Below are 20,568 nucleotides of genomic sequence, written 5' to 3'. Positions count from 1 at the left end.
TTGCTCAAAACTGATTCTAGTCAAAATAAAGCAAATTCTTGTCTTTGTAGCAACCTGGTAGAGTTAAATTTAGTGTGATGAATAAAAGTTGGAGTGATGAAGAAATATGAAAGAATGTACCTAATATCACAGATTATTTTTACTGTGCAAAAAAGTTTTTTACATTGGTTCAATGTTAAAAAAATATTATTTGGAACATCAGGTTGCAAAAATAGAAATTCCTTGCAGCAATATGCAAGTGCTGATAAGTAGGCAGAAGCTGGTGATCTTGATACCAATATGAATGATTTTTTTTTAATTACATTTTTGTTAATAGTTGAAATCTAAAAATGTTACTATAAAAGGAAGGGCACCATACATAGTGTATATGCCCATATTCAAAGCTACTTTTTAAGACAAGGCACAGAGAGAATAAATACATGTATTAAAAGAATACAGGGAAAAAAAAAAATCACCTGAAGTTAGAATTGGAATTTTGATCTGCAACATGAGAAGTTAAATGGCACAGAAATTTTAAGTTGCCACAAGTCTTGATGTTAAGAAGATGTAAAAAAAATCTTTATTCTACCACACAAAATCCCTGTTTAGTTAACTGAGGGGTTGTGAAGGCAGATCCAGTGCAATCAATACTGAAGAAAATTCCCCATTTGAGGATTTTGTCAAGAGGATTCTTGCAGGTTAGATTACAACAGCATCACTATTACATTTATATTGTATGTTTTGTAGTAGACAAATGCTCAGTCTTAGAGCACTGCCTTTGCTAAAAGAAATGTGAAGGGGAAGATGAAGTTCTATTTTCAATAGCATGGGAAAAAAAGTTGAAATAGAGTATTTATTCCTAAAACAATTAGTCATGAAAATAGAAAAAATAAGCATCACATTACAAGAAATTTGAAAGGTTCTTGGCATAACTTAAATACAAAATACCTTTCCTTTTTGTGAGATAGTGTTATATATGTCTGTTTCTTTCTTCTCTACTCAAGATAGGTAAATATCAAATACAATTTACCTCAGAGGATCTTTCTAGTTTAAATGTAAACAGGCACATACATGATCAATAATATCTTCAGCCAAATTCACAGACAGTAGAAAGAAAAGCTCCTGGCCTTGTTTTTTGGTTTGTTATGTTTTGTGGGGGTTTTTTTTGTTTGTTTGTTTGGTTTTTTGTTTTTGTGTTTTTTTTATTGTTTGGGTTTTTTGTTTGTTTGTTTGTTGTTTTTTTTTTCCCCAGCTAGAGTTATTCAAATATTTGATGGTGGGGTTTTTTGTTGTTTTTTGGTTTTTTTTTCTGTTAGTATTTCAGATGAGCCTGAGATAAACCACTGAATCTTTACATAGTAATCTATTTCTAGCAGTTCAGGAAGCTCAGTTTTGGACAAAGATGTTTTGAGTTCTCTGTTGGTTCCATATATGTTTGGCATGTAACAGAGAAATGCCCAGGAAAAGGAAACTATTCAGCAGCATTAAAAGATGCAAGTTCATGGAAAGCAGGTGCCTAAGAAAAAAAGCCAGATACAAAAAATAAAATCAAACTTTTAGTGAATATGTGAGCTTTTAAATTACACTGACAGAAAGATAAAAGACTTCCTCAATACCTGGTGAAGAGTTGCTGGCAGCATTCGACTAGCTCTGTGCTGTTGGCAGGGAAATCTGTGGAATTGAAGGCACTTCCTAATAAGATGTGGCAAGGAACTTCCAGAGCAGGGACAATCAGCATTCCTGTGAAGTAAGTAACAATTTTCTGAATGAGTAATGAAGAGGAAGGTAAAACTTGGGGATGTCAGGCACTGGGGCATGGTCAGATGAAACGTTCTGGCTGATTTGAAATCAGCCTCTGAGATGGTTCTGTGTAAATGCAAGATTAAAACCCTCACTGTGAGGCATTTTTTAAATCTGTATGATTTCACAGAACTGGATTAAGGAGTGATCACTTGCATTGCTACAAATGCAGCATAACTCTACTTTAGTTACTGAAAGCGCTCTGGCCCAGTGTCCTGGGTTCAGCAGTGAGAAAACCATTACCATACCTTTTTAGTAACATTAAAGTCAGCAGAAAAACACAGTAGTCTAAAATGTTACTGTATTTTGAAGAAGAAAACCTTAAGCACATCCTATTCCCACTCACTCTGTGAGCCAGAGAATGCTAATGGCTTTCTCACTGCTGGGCCAGAGTGCTTTCAGTAACTAAAGTGGAGATGTGCTGCATTTGTAGCAATGCAAGTAAATTCAAAACCTTTTCTTTTCTTTTAGATGTGTTATAATTATAGATTACTTATCTTTGTTTGGCTAGATGTCCTTCAAAATTTCCTATAAACAGTAATATTTGCATTCATTGCAGTAATGAATATGAAAGAGACAGCTCCTTCTTCACATAGCGCTGTGGAATGTGGACACATTTTTAACATGTTCTTATCTTAACCGGGTAGTAGAAATTGCTTGGCTATTTTATCTTGTTCTGGGTGTAAGGAAAAGCACTAGTGTACTAGTTCTATAGCCTGCAGAAAATAGTGTGTGCTTATACTTAAAATGTGTATGTTTCTCTTGCTGCAATGAACACAAAGGGATAGGGAATCCATGGTAGAAGCAAACATGCCATTTTCAGCAACTTAAAGCACCAACACCTTTCATTGCTCTAGGAATATGAGTGCTTTAAGCTTCATTATATAATTCTGCGTATCACTTGCTCGAAAAGAAAGCTGGGAAAGGTGCGGTTAAATATGGGGGTAATTTTTTTTTATTACCTGCTGAATAATATCTGGTCAATTATTTAATCTTTCAAATCATTAATATCATGTTCTTTCTACTTTCCTCCCTAAAATGGCTGTTGCATTGTGACTCTTTATTCAGCTTGAAGGTGGGACTTTGAAAATAAGGATCTGTTGCTGAGTCCCACCTTAGGGCAATTTCATTAATCTTAGTGCTCTGTCTGAATAGTATCAGCCCAAAATATCAATTCAATATTAAGGCAAAAGTCCTTTCAGCTTCCTCCTCACTATCCTTACACCTCCGTTCATTCCACTTCTCTATTTCTGCTCCGTAATTACTTCTGCATTTCTGAAGCCAGTAGTGTGTAACTCATCTGTAACTTGCTTTTCCCACGAGGCGTGTGTTACACACAGACTAACAAAAAAAGGAAAAAAAAAAGAAAAATAGATAAGACATAACGGAAGAAATGAAATAACTCCTGAACCCTCCATTGCGCACTAACTTTTAATCCTGCCAAACTCGCAAGTACTAGCGTTTGTATGTCAGGAGCTGTTTCTCGTGTTACGCACTGCCACCCTGTGGTCACCGACTGTAAGAGACACCAAACCTGGATAATACCTGCAACGCAGGCTGTCATGAAACAGGCGACAGTACCCGCAATCATGGCTCTGAAAGCACCACCAGCGATTTCCTTTTTTTTGGAGGGAGCAATGCTTGCTAGGAAGAAAATGAAAGTGTGTGTCAAACATATGTACATGCAGATATAAAGAAGAGGAACTTGCTGTCTATTCCACCACAAGAGGAAATCCCCACCCTGCAGTTTGAATCAGGAGAAACAAGAAGGGGAAAAAAGACAGTTTTAGCTGGCCATTTGAAGGCCTACTGCTGGCTCTTTCTGTTTAGAAGGTGGCTTGTGTATAAAATGGACTGCAGTTTGCTTCTGCATTTTGAGTGGTTTTGCTGGCCAGTGGTGGCTTTCAGAAGTAAACCCCAGGCAGCGTACTGGGGTCTGGCGCTGTGCTTGGTCCTGCTCCTCTGCTGGCCCACTGCTGGCACTGCAGAGCCCACTAGGCTCCCAGGTAAAGGTGCCTGCTAGAGATTCTGGCTGCCTAGTGAGGGAAACTTCTCTTTTTCCCTCAAGATCTGAAAAGTTCTTGTTCTTTTTGTTTTGTTTTTCTTTTTGTTGTTGTTTGGTTTTTTTTTTTTGTTTTGTTTTGTTTTTTTGTTTTATTTTTTGTTGGTTGTTTGGATTTTGGTTTTTTGGTTTTTTGTTTTTGTTTGTATTTTTTTTCCCTTTAAGACTACTGCATATATGTGACACTTTTACAGAAAAGAGCCAACTTCTTTCAGACCAGCAAGCTGCAGAGACGGTTTGATTCTCTTGAAGCCCAAGAGCTGTAGTAGCTCAGATCATGGTTTGAGGGCTGGACAAGGAGGCCTGTCTGCAGGGCTTGGTCCCCTCCCCTTGCGCTCAGCCTCTCTCTTAGTACATCCACACCAAAGCCTGCACCCCTTTGGAGCCCTTCCATGCACTGTTGGGTGTTGGGTCTTAGGAAAGCACCTGCTCAGCCCTTAATGCTGCTAGGCTTTAATTACAGCCTGTTCCTTTGGTTATTTTCTTTAGGAGGTGCTTGCTAAATAAATTGTCTGCAAGATGTATTCTTACTCAGGCCTCCTATTACCAGTCCCAGAGAGCCGAAGTTGGCAAACCCACAAAGAGCATAGGTGGCAATGACTTCAGAGCGAACCTGGAAAACAAACACATACCCTGTTGAGTGGTTTGAGGCAGCTCATGCTGATTTAGAGATCAGAAAACATGGCATTGTGGCTCAGGGCTCTGAGTGCTGAAATCACTCTGTTTTGCTTGGTTGTCGCCCCAGCATGTGACTTTCAACAGGCTAGGCTCATACTCTTGCTGAGAAGTACCCACTGCCTTTGTGAGGATTCTTAAACCATGTGATGGTTTTATTTTTCATGTAATTTGCTGTGCCTTGTTGAATTGAGTACTAATAATTAAAGACAAAAAATAATTCTACTTACTAGTGGCAATTTATCTTCTGTTTTCTGAAGGCATGAGTCAGAAAACTTTAACTCAGCTTATTGTCTATAGCTGGACTGCCTCTATAGCACTGCTGAAGCCTCAAGTTTAGGCATTTATCCCTGACTTTTTTGTCCTTGAACAAGCAGAGGCTTGGCTCCCTGTGCAAAGCTGCTGTGTGTGTGTGCTCCACCCTGTGCACAGAAGAGGGAAAGGGTCTTATGGAGAGTGGGACCTTTGATGTGATAACAGCAGAGGGTCATTATGATTTTGGAATCCCCATTAGCAGCTTATTTCCTCCCTCACTTCAGACATCTTCCTCCCTTTGGGCAACACCGGCTCAGTCTGGACTTCAGACTGGTTTGGCATTTCCTCCCATGGAGGGACCCCTCTTGGGACACAAAATCACTTTGAGTGAAATTGGGCTGAAAAATCTTGAAAACCTTCAGAAGAATGTGGTTCTAACATTTTGGGAAAGGAGAAAATCTATCTCAGCAAATGGATTTTTATCCCCCCTTGACAGCTTTCAGCTCCTAGTTACTGTGATTTAGACAAGCTGAAGATGCCTGAGTGAGTGTTCTAGCAGGTTTCTTGTTTGTTAGAAGCTTTTGTTTCCATTCCCGTTTTATGAAGACCAATTTGTCGATATTTTCAATCAGTCTGCACATATGCAGGAAAACGCTTTTCAAGTGCCCACTCTATCCACTTTTCCTAGAAAAGCCTTTATGTGCTGTGATTTTCCGGCTTTCATTTGAACTTTCCTAGGTCTGAAAACAGGAAGCCTTATTATTAGTGACTCAGGTGAGTGAGGTCTGAAGGCCACTTGTTTGCTCTCTCTGAAAGTGACTGGATGTATTAGAGAGTTCTGAAGCCGAAGAGAAATTAAAAAAGGAAAACAAGCGTAATCTCAGCTGAATTGTGCCGCAATTAAAATTGTTACTGGGCAATTTTTCCTTATGTTATGAATCAAAGTTATTTTTATATTTCATAGTTTTTTATCATGGAATTTAATACAGCTCTTCATAGTTATTAGAAGTGAATGTAGAAGTTCTATAAGAAAAAAAAAAAGAAAAAGAAAATGAAATACAGTTGATGGGATCTGCATCTTAAGGCTGACTTCCAGATTAAAAACCACCCCTATTCACTCATTCAGGAGTTCAGACCCATATTCCAGCTGTAGAACATAGCATGACTACAGCAGGGTATATCAAAACTCTATCTATCTAGCCCAGGATCCTATTTCCAGGATTCCCAGGAAGGGTAATGGATGCTCAGGCAAACATGGTCAGGAACATGTTTTTGGTTTTGTGTGGAAGGCAGGTATCCACAGCATCACACCAGTTTAACTGACAATTAAAAGCTGTACAAAAGGATGCTTCCTAATCAGAGGTCATCAACAATGGCAATTCATCTTGATTTGAGGAAGAAAAGCCAGTGCAGCTGCAAAAAAGACGAATATCAGGTTTTACATTGCCTGTGCTTGGAAGGAGTCAAAATTCAGCACAGGTTCATGCTGGACAGAAAAACAGTTATGGCAACAAAAGTCACCCTTGATCACTGCATGCTCTTTGCCTCTGTGCACACACCTAGGATGCCCTTTGTGTTGCCGTTCTCCAGGTTACTTCTTCAGGGATTATGCATACTTTTGGGTGGATCTGGGTGGATGTGTGAATGACAGTAGGCCCAGGCTTTAGCTGGAAATCCATATGCAAACTAACTTTCATTTGACAGTTGAAACAAATGGGTTGGACTCATTGTGGCAAGGGAGGTGTATGACATGTAATACATATCTTTAATCTATGACCCCTGCACAGGGGATAATAACCTCTAGCAGATGTGTACCAGTAATATGTTCAAGGCTATCACCTAAAGCTTGCTGGATTTCTCTCTTGGCTTGAAGTTTAATTCCTGGCTTAACCTCTGCAGGCAGGAGGATCCTCCAGTTTGCCCAGGATTTTCCTGGGAGAGTATCTCATAGGGAAGTGCTAGCTAAGAGTGCAGTAAAAAGACACTCACCTTGAAGACAGAGTTCATCGTAAGCACAGTGTCTTATGGGACATTACATGTCCCTCAAAACTATGCCTTTCTTCTGCTATGTTTGTTTGAAATAGCTAGTGTGCTGACAGTTATGGAACCTCACAAAGCAATGCTGCATTTTCACAACTGAACTATGTCACTGAAAGACACGCTTTAGAGTAATATACAACCATTATTGCTTTATGCCCATATTAAAAAATATGTTGAGTTCCAGAAGAAAACTATTAGATCCCATAAATCTGGACAATAAAAAATATTACTTACAGTCATGTACTGTTTCACACCATTAATGTACATGCTTCCACCCTTTTCTCGGTTGTGAATCAGTTGTGAGAGGCGCTCATAAGCCACGAACTCATTGAAGAAAGTTTTGTAACCTAGTAGTCCACCGACAGTAAAACTGTCTTCCCAGTCTACCCCCATCATGAAAGACAACGGCATGAAGACATAGGCACAAATGTTCTGCAAAATATATGAGAAAACAGGTCAAAAGTTCAAAGAACAAAGGTATGTGATAAGTTCCCTAAACCTTAAATAAAGATGGTTTTCTTTGAGCAAAGGAAACTTGGCCTTGAGTTCTTACTGCCAACACATTTGGGAGACTGAAGGTTTTCAATAGTGAGCTATGCTTGAGTACTTTCTAAAAGACTAACCCAAAATCTAGAAAGTAATTTGATATGTCCCTAATTTTACACCTAAAGCAAACCAAAAATTTCAGTACCTTTTTCCCCAACAGTAACTTCAGATTGAGTGTAGTGTTTGAAGCAAAGGAGGAAGGGCAAGTCAAAAGAACTGATAACAGATCGAGAAGTCTAGTTCTTCTGCTGATTAAATCAAGTATGTTAATGAACACGCCTAATTACCAGGTTATTGGACTCCAACTGGTGTAAACAAGAGTTGTCTACGCATAAAAGCTGACACAATTAAAACTGTACTTTTTTCCCTCACATTATAAGTTTTATGCAATATGGTTTATTTTTATATGAGAGAAAACAACTCTGGGTGTGAAAGGGTTTAGTCACATTGTCCTTAGTGAACATAACTGAGATGTTTAAGCAGTTACTACTCCTGGTTTCTGTGTCCACAAAAGACTACACGTTAGGGTCTCTCAAAAGGAACGGATGGCTGAATGCAGTATGTCTATGGGTCTCAGGTCCTTATGGTTTATCTATCTGTCCAAATCTTACTCCATCAGCAGTTATTAAAACACCAGCCCTTGAATGAGTGTGGCTGAGGTATACATACTTGACGTATACATACCCCCTCTGCAGTGGGTGTCTGCACAGTGGGATAATCTGTGGAAGCTGTGCAAGGTAACATCTTAATATTGCTGAAGCCATGTCTGCTCTGAGTATCTATTCATTTCTACAGCACCTTTATTGCAATGTTATATCCATGTTTCACAAAGGACTGTTATTAGAAGCTTGCAGAACAAGAAGTCCCAAACTGTTGAACCAAGATTGTTGTATGGATCAAAAATTATATGTGGACCTATGTAAACAAAAGAAGTCCTGTTTAAAACCTGTTTGCTCAGCTGAGTTATCTGGGTGCAGTTTTACAATATAATTGTGTTGAGAAATAAGTGACATTAAGTGTGGGTTCAGATAAGTCCTTCCTTGCCTCACTAACTGAAGCTAGTGAGCATTAAAGGCTTGATGGGGCTCTGAAGCTAAAGCCACTCTAAAGTTTAGCTGAATGTTAAAGGCCTGGGAATTGTGTAACTGACTTGGCATCTGCTGCACTGCCAAGTCAGAGGAGGTGGGTATTAGCATACAGATCTGTAAATATACTCTGTTAGTTAGCAAGAACCACAGAGGGAAACTATACATGGACTAATGGATTTAGAAATATTTACATGGCAACATTTTTCCTTTGGCTGTAAAAACAGTTTTCAGAAACATGCACACAAAAATATATGGGCTTAGACCATATTAAAACACAACAACAAAAACCCCAACAACCGACCAACCAACCAAACAAAAAAAACCCCAACTAACCATATGGGCACTTAATTTGAGAAAGGCAAATTATACATATATATAAGCTGCATGAAGGACTTGAAAGACCAGATCATCATACCTCAAAGTTCAGCTGTGGATAGTCAAAAAGACTGCCCACCCAAGACAGGGCTGAGTCAAGGAAAGCTAGCAGGGCAAGGAAGGAGATCAGATTCACAGCGATGTTTGCTACCAGCAGAATGGATGTAGAAGCACCTTGACTGGCTGCTTCCAGTAGGTTCTTTGATTCACTTTATTGATGAAAAAAAAAAAGAAAAAAAGAGTGTGAACAATTTTTAATTCAAAACCAAATCATAGACTGAAAAGTTACATTGACTTAATTTGAGATCTACTACTGAAGCTGTCTGTTCACTCACAAGAGAAATAGTGATGATGTGGAGTAAGTTCTTGCTCTTGATCCTTTTAAGAGCCAGTGAGGGTGTATGTTTTTGGTGCCCTGAGGATGAATTCTGGCACATTTGGGGTTGGGCAAGATCTGGATCAGGTCACAGTACTGTGATTGCCTGTCCCCCACTGGGACAAGGGAGTGGGCACTGCTCTTCTTCCAGGCAACCCTTGCACAGATGCCTGGGCTGTTCAGGAACAGCTTCTTGCAAGATTTTTTGCTTTGCCTGTTCTCAACACAAGTGAGTCTCCCTACAGATGGGCAACAAGTTCACTGCTGTCATTGCTGAAATGCTTGCTCCACTCTTGCCTTTGTCTGTTTGCATTTATAGATTTGTCACAAAGGACAGACAGCAACAAGGCATATGAGAAAACCTCTTGGTGGCTCACCTCAGGTAGGCATTTTCCTCTTTCTTTGGAGAGTTTACTGTCTGGCCGAGGTCCTGGGCACCTCTGTGCCTGTCCCAGTGAGTAGTGATAATCTCCATACTTTGTACTGGGACATGCTGCACCTGAATTCACAAACTACTAATTTGGGGTATATTGGTGTGCCATTGATTTATTGCTTGCAAATCTACTGTGTGCTACCTCTAAAGCTTATGTGCAAGGAGTTATTTTTCCAAATCTCATCTGTGCATGAGTATAGCTATTAACTAGAGCTTAGATCAGCTTACCCTTTTGCCACCCGCAGCCCACTCAGAGTTACTGTAGGCTTTTCAGTTTCAGGCCAGAATAATTTGGAAGTGGCTAATGATGCTGGTGCTGACATGACGGAAGCAGTCAGTAGGTGGGAGGCAGAAACCTAAAATTCCAGTTGACAGAAAATATGCACATGGAAGAAAGAGATTGAAATTTTTAGACACTTGGATGATTTTTCTACAGGGGGTCATTAAAAAGTTCACATTGCTCAGACGGAAGAGAATGAGCAATACAGGAGAAAACCAACTTGACTCAGGAAAAATCTAGGTAGTGAAAAGTATGGACTAATTTTCCAAGAGGGAAACTATTTCACTTCTGACTAGTGGCAAGCCTGAAGGCAAAACAAAAAAAAACCTGGGTCCATTGAGTGCAGTTAGATGTAGTAAGCAAGAGTCAGCCTTCCTTAAGACCCCCTGTATGATATGCAGTGAGACAAAATTGATTTTGTTCTTTAAAGTTGTGTTTAAAAAAAAATTTACATGCTCTAACATAAATTCTATTCTCCTTTCACTCCTTATTCCACAAATTTCTACACAAAACAACTTCTTTGCTAACTTCTGCAGTATTTCTGTCTCTCCTTTTCTCTTGAATTGGCCTTTTTGGCCAATACTCACATCTTGCCTCTGCCTCCCCACTGTATGTTATTCAGATGTGGAACTAATATATTTATTAACCATCCCCTAGTGACTCTGATCATTAATCAGTCTTCTGGCTTTGTGTTGCCAGCCCCTTAGCAGACAAGCCATTTACTACCTTTGTTTGTAAAGCTTCACTAGAACCTCAGTCACAAGTTAACCCTTTAGGCTCATATGGCTAGCAATAGTTCCTGCAGGATTTTGTCTGTACCACTGCAACAGAAGTGGGAGAGTTGTTCAGTTAGTAAGTATATTCCACATGTCACTTCATGTAGACTATAGGAAAATATGCAAATCAGTCATTTCCTTGCAGCTATGCAGGAATTCTCTCTGTATTACAAGTAGATGTTTCTGCTACTTAGTATCTTCAGCATCAGATCTTGGTATCCATTTTACTGTCAGAAGACATGGGATTTCTCAGGTTCATTCCTTCATTAAAAAAAAAAAAAGATATGGGAATGACTCAGGTATACTTGCAAAGCATTTTAGCTGGACTTCTGTACTTACAGGATTTCAGACAACACATATTTTCCAGTTTTCTTTCCCCATCTTACCCCAAAAGAAATGTATGCTCCTAAGACACTTCCAGCAATAGTTGAGAATCCTGCTGTCATGACTGCATGGAGTTCAGATTTGGTGATGTATGGTAAGTAGGGCCGTACCAGGAGAGGCGACTCTGTCTGGAGTCAAAAAACAACTACCAAGTTAAGAACTTCCTCTTAAGACCTCAGAGGTTGTTTTATCAACAGGGCATCACACTTTCTTAGGTGTCTTTGACTAATTAATCTTAGTGCTAATGAGTGCTTTAATAAGTGGGGTTTGATTTTGGTTTTTACACCGAGATAGAAAATTGTACTAACATCCATCTTGTCTGAAGAGAATTCTTTCTGGTTTGCTGTCTCCCCTGACAGCCCAATGAAATTGGCAAGAAATCCGAATCCAATTAATTCTGTCTGAATTAGGTACAGCCAGAGGCAAGGCTGTGCATTAGATGAAATAGATATAGCATCCACTACAGGCAGCTTAAAGCTCCCAGCCTCTCTGCCATGTGTGTGAGCACATCCTGGAGGCAGTGTCATACAGAGGTACTAGTTTAAATCTTGAAGCAGGTGCAGTGATGCACCACTGCTAAACAACTGATATGTTAAGGTTGCTGTTGGGCTTGGATGCTGCATATTGATCTTTCCACATTGTTTAGAAGCCTGGGACAGCCACTACTGTAGTGCAGGTTTAAAGGATTTCCTATTAAAAAGGACTACTAGATTCTGTCACACATTTTGTGACCTACATTTTCGCTTGACTTTCTGTTGGGAAAACATATGGTTCCTGAAACCTACCCAGCTGCGCATTGCTGACGACATATGAATATTCTCAAATTCTAGAAATCAGCCACCAGTCCTGCTTTATTGGCGTCCTGACTTAATATGAAATTATGTTTTTTTTATACACAGGTACATACAGAACAGCAGTATTCCACAATTTTTAGTTACCCTGTGCTAGCATGTTTTTCTATGCTCCAACTCACCTGTCCCACGAATATGTTACCCGCAGCTACCAGAGACTCAACAGGAGTTGTCCCCATGAAAATCTGCATTATCCAACCAACCTAAAATGGTTAAAAAAGAAAAAAAGAAACAAACAACATTGGTCTGCCTATTCCGTGCACTTCTTGAATTAATTAATGTAAGCATTCTGAGACACCTTACAATATTTCATGAGTTAATAATTTCAGCTTCAAGATGCGGCATGTTAATTTAATAGTAATATTTGGAAATAAGCCAAGAATAATTGAACAGAATTGAGAGTACCTTAGGCTCCTCCTGGGCACTAAATAGTTAAACTAAATCAATCAAAGCAGATATTTTGATGTGTCACCTGTCCAAAGGGACTTGGATCATAAGAAGGGAAAAAATGTGAAATTTACATTAAAGCTAAAAATGCTAAAAAAAAAAGCTAAAAATGCCTCATAGAAATTTTAGCATGTTATTTCAGATAGGTAAGATTTGTGGTGTTTATAACAATCTTGTGAATGAGGATGACAAAGGACTCTTAAGGAATATCTTCAAATAAGGTTTAACTACCACCATGTGGGAAGATCTTTTCCCTCATATAGTAAGTTTATTGGGTGGACAGGGCAGGAAGTGGACTTTCTGTGAACTTAGCGACACTGATGGTGGACAGAAGACCTGACAGAAACAAACACTTAGATCTTGAGGTGAGAAACTGGCCTCTGATCGTAGCCTAAGGATCTGTGACAGGAAGGTATATGCAACTACTACTTCAATGCTTAGTAGAAAGCAGAAATCTAATGTCTGTGATGTAACCTCCATCTTGTACTTTGTGAGCTGTGAAAGGGGTAGGCAGAAAGACAGATTTAAGCAAGTATGGTGTCTGAGGAATGCTAAAGCTAGCCAGACAAATCTAACAATTACTGTGATGTTAGCAATACAACCAGGATGGGGACAGGAAAGTGTGCTATGTGATGCCAATTAGGAATTTGCAGTGATAATATTTAGAACTATTTCTGGGTTAAAAATAAACAATCACTTTTCATATGTCACCCCTGAGCAGCTTGATGCTGCTACAGCTCGTCTGCATGTGTTCAAAAAGTGTACTATACTAGTCAAATGAGTACCTACTGGCAAAAATTCATACCTTTCCAACAAGCCACTGCATGAATCCAATGTGGTAAAGCATAGACATCACTGTGCTGAAGAAAACCACAATAGGCAGTACCTGATTTGGAGACACAAAATCATTAACACTTCTAGAGAGGTTTTCCTTGATTCTGTAGACCATTTAAGTTTTGAAAAAAAAGGGGTCATGTTTTTGAAGATACACTTAAGGATGTTGAAAACTCATCATGAAGTTTATACTCATACTGTCAATTTTTTAACCTTCTAGCTCATTGTTTATGTTTGTGCCAGAATTAACTATTTCTTTCATGTATCTACAGTTTTCTAGCAGGACTGCAATAATTTTGAAACTGTTTTAGCATGATATACATTTATTTGAAGCTGTGTTTAAGACAGTTCAAATATTTACTGGGCAATGGCATCTATGAAGGCATGGATATGTACATCTGTAGACTCTGAAAACCAGGAGCAGAAATATATACAATGGGACTGTGGTGTAGAATTCAGAGCTCAGCTTCTCTGTGTCCGTGTTTAAAAAATAGTTTAGACTCCTACATAAACAGAAGTTGAAGAGTTTTTGATCGGGATTGTAGATGACTTAGTTTCACAGAATTGAGGGCAGCTTCCTTAGAAAGCCCATACTCTGTAGCTGCCCTTTAATAGTACACTATAGACAAATCCCCTTTTATTCTACTCGTGACATTAATTATAATGCCAATGAGGAGTATACAAGAGCTTTTTAACTGTACACAGACACAGAATCTGCTTAAAAACAAATTCACAGGTGTATAGCTACTAAATATAGGAACTGAATATGTCTTTTTCAGGAGACTGAAAGAAAAATACTTTCCTTAAACATGTAATTTAAAAGAATTGCATGAATGGCTAACTCATTGTCTGGTGGATTATTAAATGTGTTGTTTTTTCATACTGAATAAAACTAACATCACTTGGTTCTCAAGCATGTTAAATGCACAGGATCTCAGCAGTTAACATGCTGAGAGTTACATACAAAAAAAAAAAAAATCTCCCAAAGGCTCACAATTAGGCAGACAGATTTGTTGCAGTTAAAACGGTACTGCTAACACTAGGAAGCTTTTATGTGTGTTCAGCTGAGGGCATAATTCGTTATAAATAAAAGTAAGGAACAGAATGAAAAAATAACCAAAACACTTTGTAGTTTTGACCTTTTTGGTAAATAGAAGTTATGCCTTTCTAGAGGAAAGTTAATACTTTCAGCAATTTTGATAAACGTTTGGAAACTCAGTTTAGATGACCAGAACCTTTCACTGAAAGGAGAAGGTGCAATTCACAGATATTGTTGTGCTCTTCAACAAGTTACACCTAGCTAATAACAACAAAAAGTTAGTATTTCTTTATTTTGATTTTGTGATCCTTTCAGTGATCCTCTAGGGGTAGTTTGCCATGCAGTGACAGAAGAAAATTTGGTTCAGAAAGCTGTAGTTTAGTTCAGTTCACCTTCTTCCCTGCCTTTTCTCTCCTGCCATTTCCCCTCCTTGTTCCTAAACGTTTTTAGACATGAAAATACCTTTGATAACTTTAAAAATTGCTTTTCCATTTTTTGCAGTTCCAGGCATTTCTGAATGAAGTATTAGTCTTTACAAAACAGGGGATTTGCTTTTCAGTTGTGATCTTTTGTGCATTGATTGCATAAAGAAGCTGGGGACTATTTTATAACTAAGCACTCCTACCTAAATCCCCAGTGACTTAATGTGGTACCTATTATATTATGTCTTCATCAGAAGGGCGTAGAAACCATTTAAGAGGTAAGTAACGGTAATGAGTTGTCATGTCCAGGCTAGCTTTTATGAAAGGCGTAACAAAACCGCACAGAAAGCACTGCCAAATTATTACTCTAAAATAAGCAGAACATAAAAAGGACTTGCAAGATGTCACATTGCAGCCAGTTTTCAATTGTATGGTCTGCAGAGATAAACACAATGAAAAGCACTTAACATGAAACAGCTAGTTCATCTGAGGGAGAGGGAAAAAAAAAAACAAACAACCACTTCTTATAAAACTTTTTTTTTAAAGTAAAAACCACTTTATTCAAACAACCCCACTTTCACACAAAGGCTTCCCATAGTGTTAATACACTGAAATGTTAAGTCAGTGGTTTTGAATCTTGGGAGAGAGGAGAAAACAGCTACAAGAAAACTCCTTCTGTCCCCTGTCTACATGGAGTGGCCATCTTCTCTCCATGAGCCCCAGGAGGACTTTCACCTTTCTGCTAGGCTTATGTGGGGTTGCATTTTGTGGACGAGACAAGAGTGGTAAAACTGATGTAGGAGCATCTTCTCCCACTCCCAATCCACTCCTTCCCCTTCTTTGCCATGCCAGAACCAGGGGACTAGGTGGCACAGGGTCAGTAACAGAGGGCTCCCTCTGAGGGTGTTAGGGCTTGGGTAGCAGGGCATGCATGTCCAGGCAACACCTCTATGGTTAAGAGCTGTGCAGGGACATGGGAGAGCAAGAGGAAAGCTCAGATGGTGCTCCAGGGTCTGGCACCTGGTAAAGCATCTAAAGGGTGAAGGGACCCCAGCTAGCAGCAGGCCTGGGGCCGATGAAAAGAGCCCAGCCTTACTAGAGCTCCAGGTACAAAGTATAGGCTGTTGAGGAAGCAAATAGACCATGCAAACCTTTGTATCTGAGGAGGAGTCTGGAGGGCTAGGGATTTGGGTGAAGTACATGGGGGAAAGGCTGCTGGGAATAAAGGGTGCACAAGGATGATCTTAAGCTGTCTTGAGAACAACCTTTTTTCTGTAAGTTTAGGGCTGTCAAACGCATTGTGTACAGCAGGGAGAGGGCATGGTGCAACACCAGCCTTAATTGGCAGCGTTTCTTTTGTTGGCTAAATGTGAGATATACTTGTAAATAATAGGTCAAAAGTCCCCTTTGGTTTTTCTTTTTCTTTTCCGAAAGCATGCACTGATTACAAGAAATTGCTTTAAGGAAAGAAAAGCTCTTAAAACTCATTCTTCTGTCTCATGGACTGCCAGTTTCTTCTTTCTGCTGGAGTGCTCTTATTCTCTGAGTGCAAAAGTCTGCTGCAAAGATGCAGTTACTCTGAACAGGGATGACAAAGAGATTGTCTCCAACTGGCTTCTGCTGTTAAGAAATTCATCAGTTTTATTTGGATATACACACACCATTACAGGCTGTAATGACAGCTGTCAACCCAGAGAAAAGTGGGGAGAGGACCACAAAAGGAAATACGAGAGAGAAGTCAGATGAACCTCAGCTGTAGCAAAAGCCTACTCCTCAAAAAGGGTTAGGGTATTTCCATACAGAAGTGGGTGTGTCCCACATTGTAATTATACCTGCATGATTAAACCAATAGGATTCTCTTTGTGGACAAACTTGTGTGGAAGTTTAGCCTCCAATATATATAGTTCCTGATATCTACTACATACCTTTAAATAGTCAAGTTTTAGCTTTAACTGATGAATAATTTAATGAGCATGTGGAAAAATCCCACATTTCAATGGAGAACTCGTATCAAAGTGCTCTTTAGAATTATACTTATGTGGCCTACCGGTGTTGCAGTTCATGATTCCCACAAAGCGATCTTTAAGAAAATAAATTCTTTAATTGCTATTTTGAATAAACTGGCATATCTCATACTTCTTACCTATACTGCAATATGGTTTGACCTTACTAAAGAACTACTTCCATGGTTACTTCCTATGTTACATGCAGGGAGAGAGCTGAAGCTGTTGGCTGCTCACAACTCCGCTCCCATTTGTGGCTTGATGTTCAGCTTTTTCCTAACATTCCTTTAAAGAAGTTGCTATTGACGTTTAAGGAACATCCTGGCTTCAGACGCTCCTGCAGCCTGACCTTCAAAACAAAGCCTTTCTCAGGGAGTCATACTCTTCCTGGCACAGAAAGATACTGATATAACAGAAGTCTAATATCCTGCTTGCTGGAAGCAGACCTTGCCTTTTGCAATCAACAGGATAGATGACTTAGTTCTAAGAGGCTTTTTCCATCTACTTAAATACTTGGGTGCACTTTTTTATATGGACAAGTGTTCTTTTTTCAGAACTCCGCAACCCTGCATCTGCATATACAGAAATCGCATTTAAACTAACCCAGTTTAAGCATACAAATGCATGTATTTATGACTAATTAGTGCTTCCAAGACTATGCTCAAGGTCTGTTGTGGGCCTGTAGTCTGGTGAGAATGCCCAGTGGGTGCATGCAAGAGATGTGTATGTGCTGGTAACTGTGTTCATCCAAGTTAGCAGAAAACTGAGGTTTTCCCTGCATACTGCTAAGGATGCAGTATGGATACAACTGGGCTCTGACATTTTTCTGTGAAGACATACCCTAACACTTGCCTACTCTCCATCAACAGCTAAGCTGAGACTGAGATTCTTCTCTTCTATGGGGCACTTTGAAATGTCTTGGAGCAAGATTTTGACAGCTCAGTGCTACATGCAAACCTCACAAAATTTCTGAAAGACACAAGAAAGCACTTTTGACCATCTAAATCTCAAAATAAACTACAAGTGTTTCAGGAGAGAATAGGCTGGCTGTCACTCACAGACACTGGAAGCAATAAATCTCTTTCCACAAGATGAGCAGATGAAGCATGTTTTGGTGGAGCTGTGCACTTATCTGCCACTCTGTTTAACGTATATATTCTTATATCAAGATGTGCAGCTCTGAAAATCAACTCATGGGTTTGCTATAATCTACTTGTCCCTGTTGGCCTGTCCTAGACATTCCACATGTCTTTTGCTGACTTATCCCATAGAATAAGACTGATGGATGTGTGCATGCACAGAAGCAAACTTTTGATTGTCTGGTTCCTAGTTATGGCTTTAGTCAGCATAGTACTTTGCATCACCAAAGGCATTAAAAAATCATCTCGAAAAAAATCATAAGACATTGAGGAAAGCTACATGAATATCACTAGGGGTGTGAATTAAACGTTTTCATCCCCAAACTATGTAATTATGAAAGCAAGCTGTCATTTGAATGCTCAATAGAGTAAAGGTGAGAGGAGACTGGAAAGTGAAACAAAAGTTACAAAAATGCTGCAATGAAAACATAATTTTTGTTTCTTGCTGAAATGCTTGCTTTTCTCCTCATTAAGATGTTCTGACTATTCTTAGTAGTAGAATATTCTTTCTTTCTGAAATACTGAAAGAGCTAAGTGTGAAATATCACCTCCAGAAAAATTAAGATGAAAGGAGTGTAAGCCCAAGGCTGTGTGTCTGCAATACCAGACAGATTAATACCAGACAGGTCTCTGGTAAAGTCCCTATACATTTCTTAGTTGGATGTGGTTTTCTGATTCGGTTTTTGCTTGCTTGTTTTGTGGTTGTGCTGGTTTTTGTGTGTGTAGTTTTTTGTTTCATTTTGTTTTGTTTTTTTAATATGTTCTTGATGCCAGCCTAAGCAGGCATTATGTTATGGGCTATATGTGGGAGCAGAAGCAGACAGGCTGCTGGCACAGGTTAGACAGCATAGAGAACATAAGCTGTATTTGGGCAGTTTTTCAACAGTGTTCTAACAGAGAGTTGGGAAATCTCCCTGGGATCTTATTAATATAATAATAATGTAATGTAATTCTTCCTGCTTTTACATGGCAGTTTCTACCTCTTCTATCTGGTGTCAGTACACTTGCCACTTCTACAGGGGCAATACCTGTGAGGTAGTCATCTGCACAGCGCTTTAGGATAGCACAGCATAGAGTGGTATAACATGTTTTCTCATGGAGAGGTGGGAAAGATAGACTGGCTTTCCACCACAAAGTAGGAGCCTTTTAACCTAATCATTGTAGAAACATACACCAAAGTTCTGTCTACTTGCAATACATATTGTCACAATTAGACTAAGTGTAGCCTAATTCAGTGTATGACTGTAAATAAAAGGGCTTTGTGTGGGGTTCCCAAACTTTCTATTCAGAATATCACGCAGTGGAGTTTATCTCTTAGCTGATGTCTTTGATGACTGCAGTAGTATTGCAAGAGATAAAATGAATTTATTTGCCAGCCATACTGTTCCTTTTTCTGCTGTCTATCTGCCACGCACAATATATATAAATCCTGACTTACCTTAAAAGCGAAGAAATGATCCATATATTTCTCACCGAATACAAACTTAGCACCTGTGTCAGAGTACTCCAGAAAAGTCTATGGACAGAAAACAGAGAAAGTTAGCCATAAGCTCCAGCTGCCTGCCAAAAAAACTATGCAAATATTGCTAGTTGTCTTACAGAGATCTGCTGGGGTCCAAGAAGCTTGGGATCTGCTCTGTATGGATCTGAGCTTTACTGACTGTGGCTGGCTAAACTGAGTATCTCTGTTCTGTTCTGCCAAGAGCACAGGCTGCTTCAGAGTATTTAGATAAACAGCAAGGGCATATTTTCCTGCACTACCCATCACAATGAAGGCCATAAACTGTACTAGAAGAAGATTTTACTTTTAAATCCTGATACTGTGGTGCATTTGTACACTCCCTCTCATACAAAAAAGTGCAGCAAACAATATAGTTCAAAATGGAGATGTGGAGATGTAGTGGCTGAAGTAATGAGTTCTGAAAGGAGTAGCCAAAAGCTAGTCTTAAAAAAACCTTCAACTTATTAATTCTGATATGATGATGCATTTTCAAGCTCCTGAAGCCAACATATGTAGTTAATCAATTAAATGATTTACAATTAAAAATGGATATATAATACGTAGTGTAGCGAGCTATGACAGAAGTGACCATAAACCCTACGGAGCTAACGAAAGGGGGCGCCAGACCAGCTTAAATCAGAGACAAAAGGAGAGAATTGAGAGCCTGGTGACAAAACCCAGATGACTCCCACTCTTGCAGATTAACAGCCAGACAGACGTCAGACCTGTACCTTTGCTCCCGCACAGAGACAGTACATTCTGCACTGTCTTATTTTGAATGCTCTTAATTATCTGCACTGTGAAGAACAGCTGTGAGAATGGTATCCCTGGGGTGAGAAATCTGAATGCCCTTCAGTGGGTACTCTGACCTACATTTTGGATTTCTCTTACTTATTACTTTACAGTAATGAGCTTTTTAAAAAACCTTTGTGCCTGCAGACTGCCTGCTGGGGCACCTACACACAGTTCCTACCCCCTCTCCAGAGATCCTTTTGCTGCTTGCAGCTGTGGATTTTGCCACCTGTAGTTGAATTAATTTTCTTATATGCCATGAGAACTATGAAATGGTCCTGGGGCAAGATGTGTGGCTTCTCTGAAGACAATGGTACTTCTGCCTTGCCAAATCCCAGCATACCAGGTTTATTGCGAGGATGTTTTGAAGCTGGGCCAGGTCTAAGAGTTTATGTGAGTGCCCTAGCACAATAGTGTTTTTTGTTTGGAGGGTGCAAGGTATAATTAATTATAAGGCCAAGGATGATAAGG

The 20,568-nt window shown here is 39.4% G+C and overlaps 1 protein-coding gene across 5 annotated transcripts in view; it reads right to left on the bottom strand.

Annotated features, from left to right (window-relative positions):
- Positions 1 to 20,568, bottom strand: part of SLC28A3 (solute carrier family 28 member 3) — a 65,489-nt gene that overhangs the window by 24,395 nt on the left and 20,526 nt on the right. For 4 of the 5 annotated variants that reach the window (XR_008970504.1, XR_008970505.1, XM_057396491.1 and 1 more), the window contains 10 exons: positions 19,243 to 19,320; positions 13,173 to 13,253; positions 12,043 to 12,123; positions 11,072 to 11,197; positions 9,858 to 9,985; positions 8,861 to 9,029; positions 7,046 to 7,243; positions 4,373 to 4,454; positions 3,325 to 3,423; positions 1,596 to 1,719 (listed from right to left, as the gene is read on the bottom strand). Coding sequence is in view for 2 of the 5 variants with exons in the window: in XM_057396491.1 (XP_057252474.1) it covers positions 1,596 to 1,719; positions 3,325 to 3,423; positions 4,373 to 4,454; positions 7,046 to 7,243; positions 8,861 to 9,029; positions 9,858 to 9,985; positions 11,072 to 11,197; positions 12,043 to 12,123; positions 13,173 to 13,253; positions 19,243 to 19,320 (1,166 nt within the window). In the remaining 3 variants the exon portion in view is untranslated. Of the gene's footprint in view, positions 1 to 1,595; positions 1,720 to 3,044; positions 3,121 to 3,324; positions 3,424 to 4,372; positions 4,455 to 7,045; positions 7,244 to 8,860; positions 9,030 to 9,857; positions 9,986 to 11,071; positions 11,198 to 12,042; positions 12,124 to 13,172; positions 13,254 to 19,242; positions 19,321 to 20,568 lie in introns of those variants that run through there. The other variant, XR_008970506.1, reaches the window with a different exon arrangement.

Source organism: Pezoporus wallicus, unplaced genomic scaffold (assembly GCF_028554395.1).
Source record: "Pezoporus wallicus isolate ANWC-B61680 ecotype Strahan unplaced genomic scaffold, APGP_CSIRO_Pwel_v1 contig_2776, whole genome shotgun sequence".
NCBI classification, from domain to species: Eukaryota; Metazoa; Chordata; class Aves; order Psittaciformes; family Psittacidae; genus Pezoporus; species Pezoporus wallicus.
The sequence above is the reverse complement of the archived record's forward strand: the minus strand, read 5'-3'. Positions and strand labels throughout refer to the sequence as shown.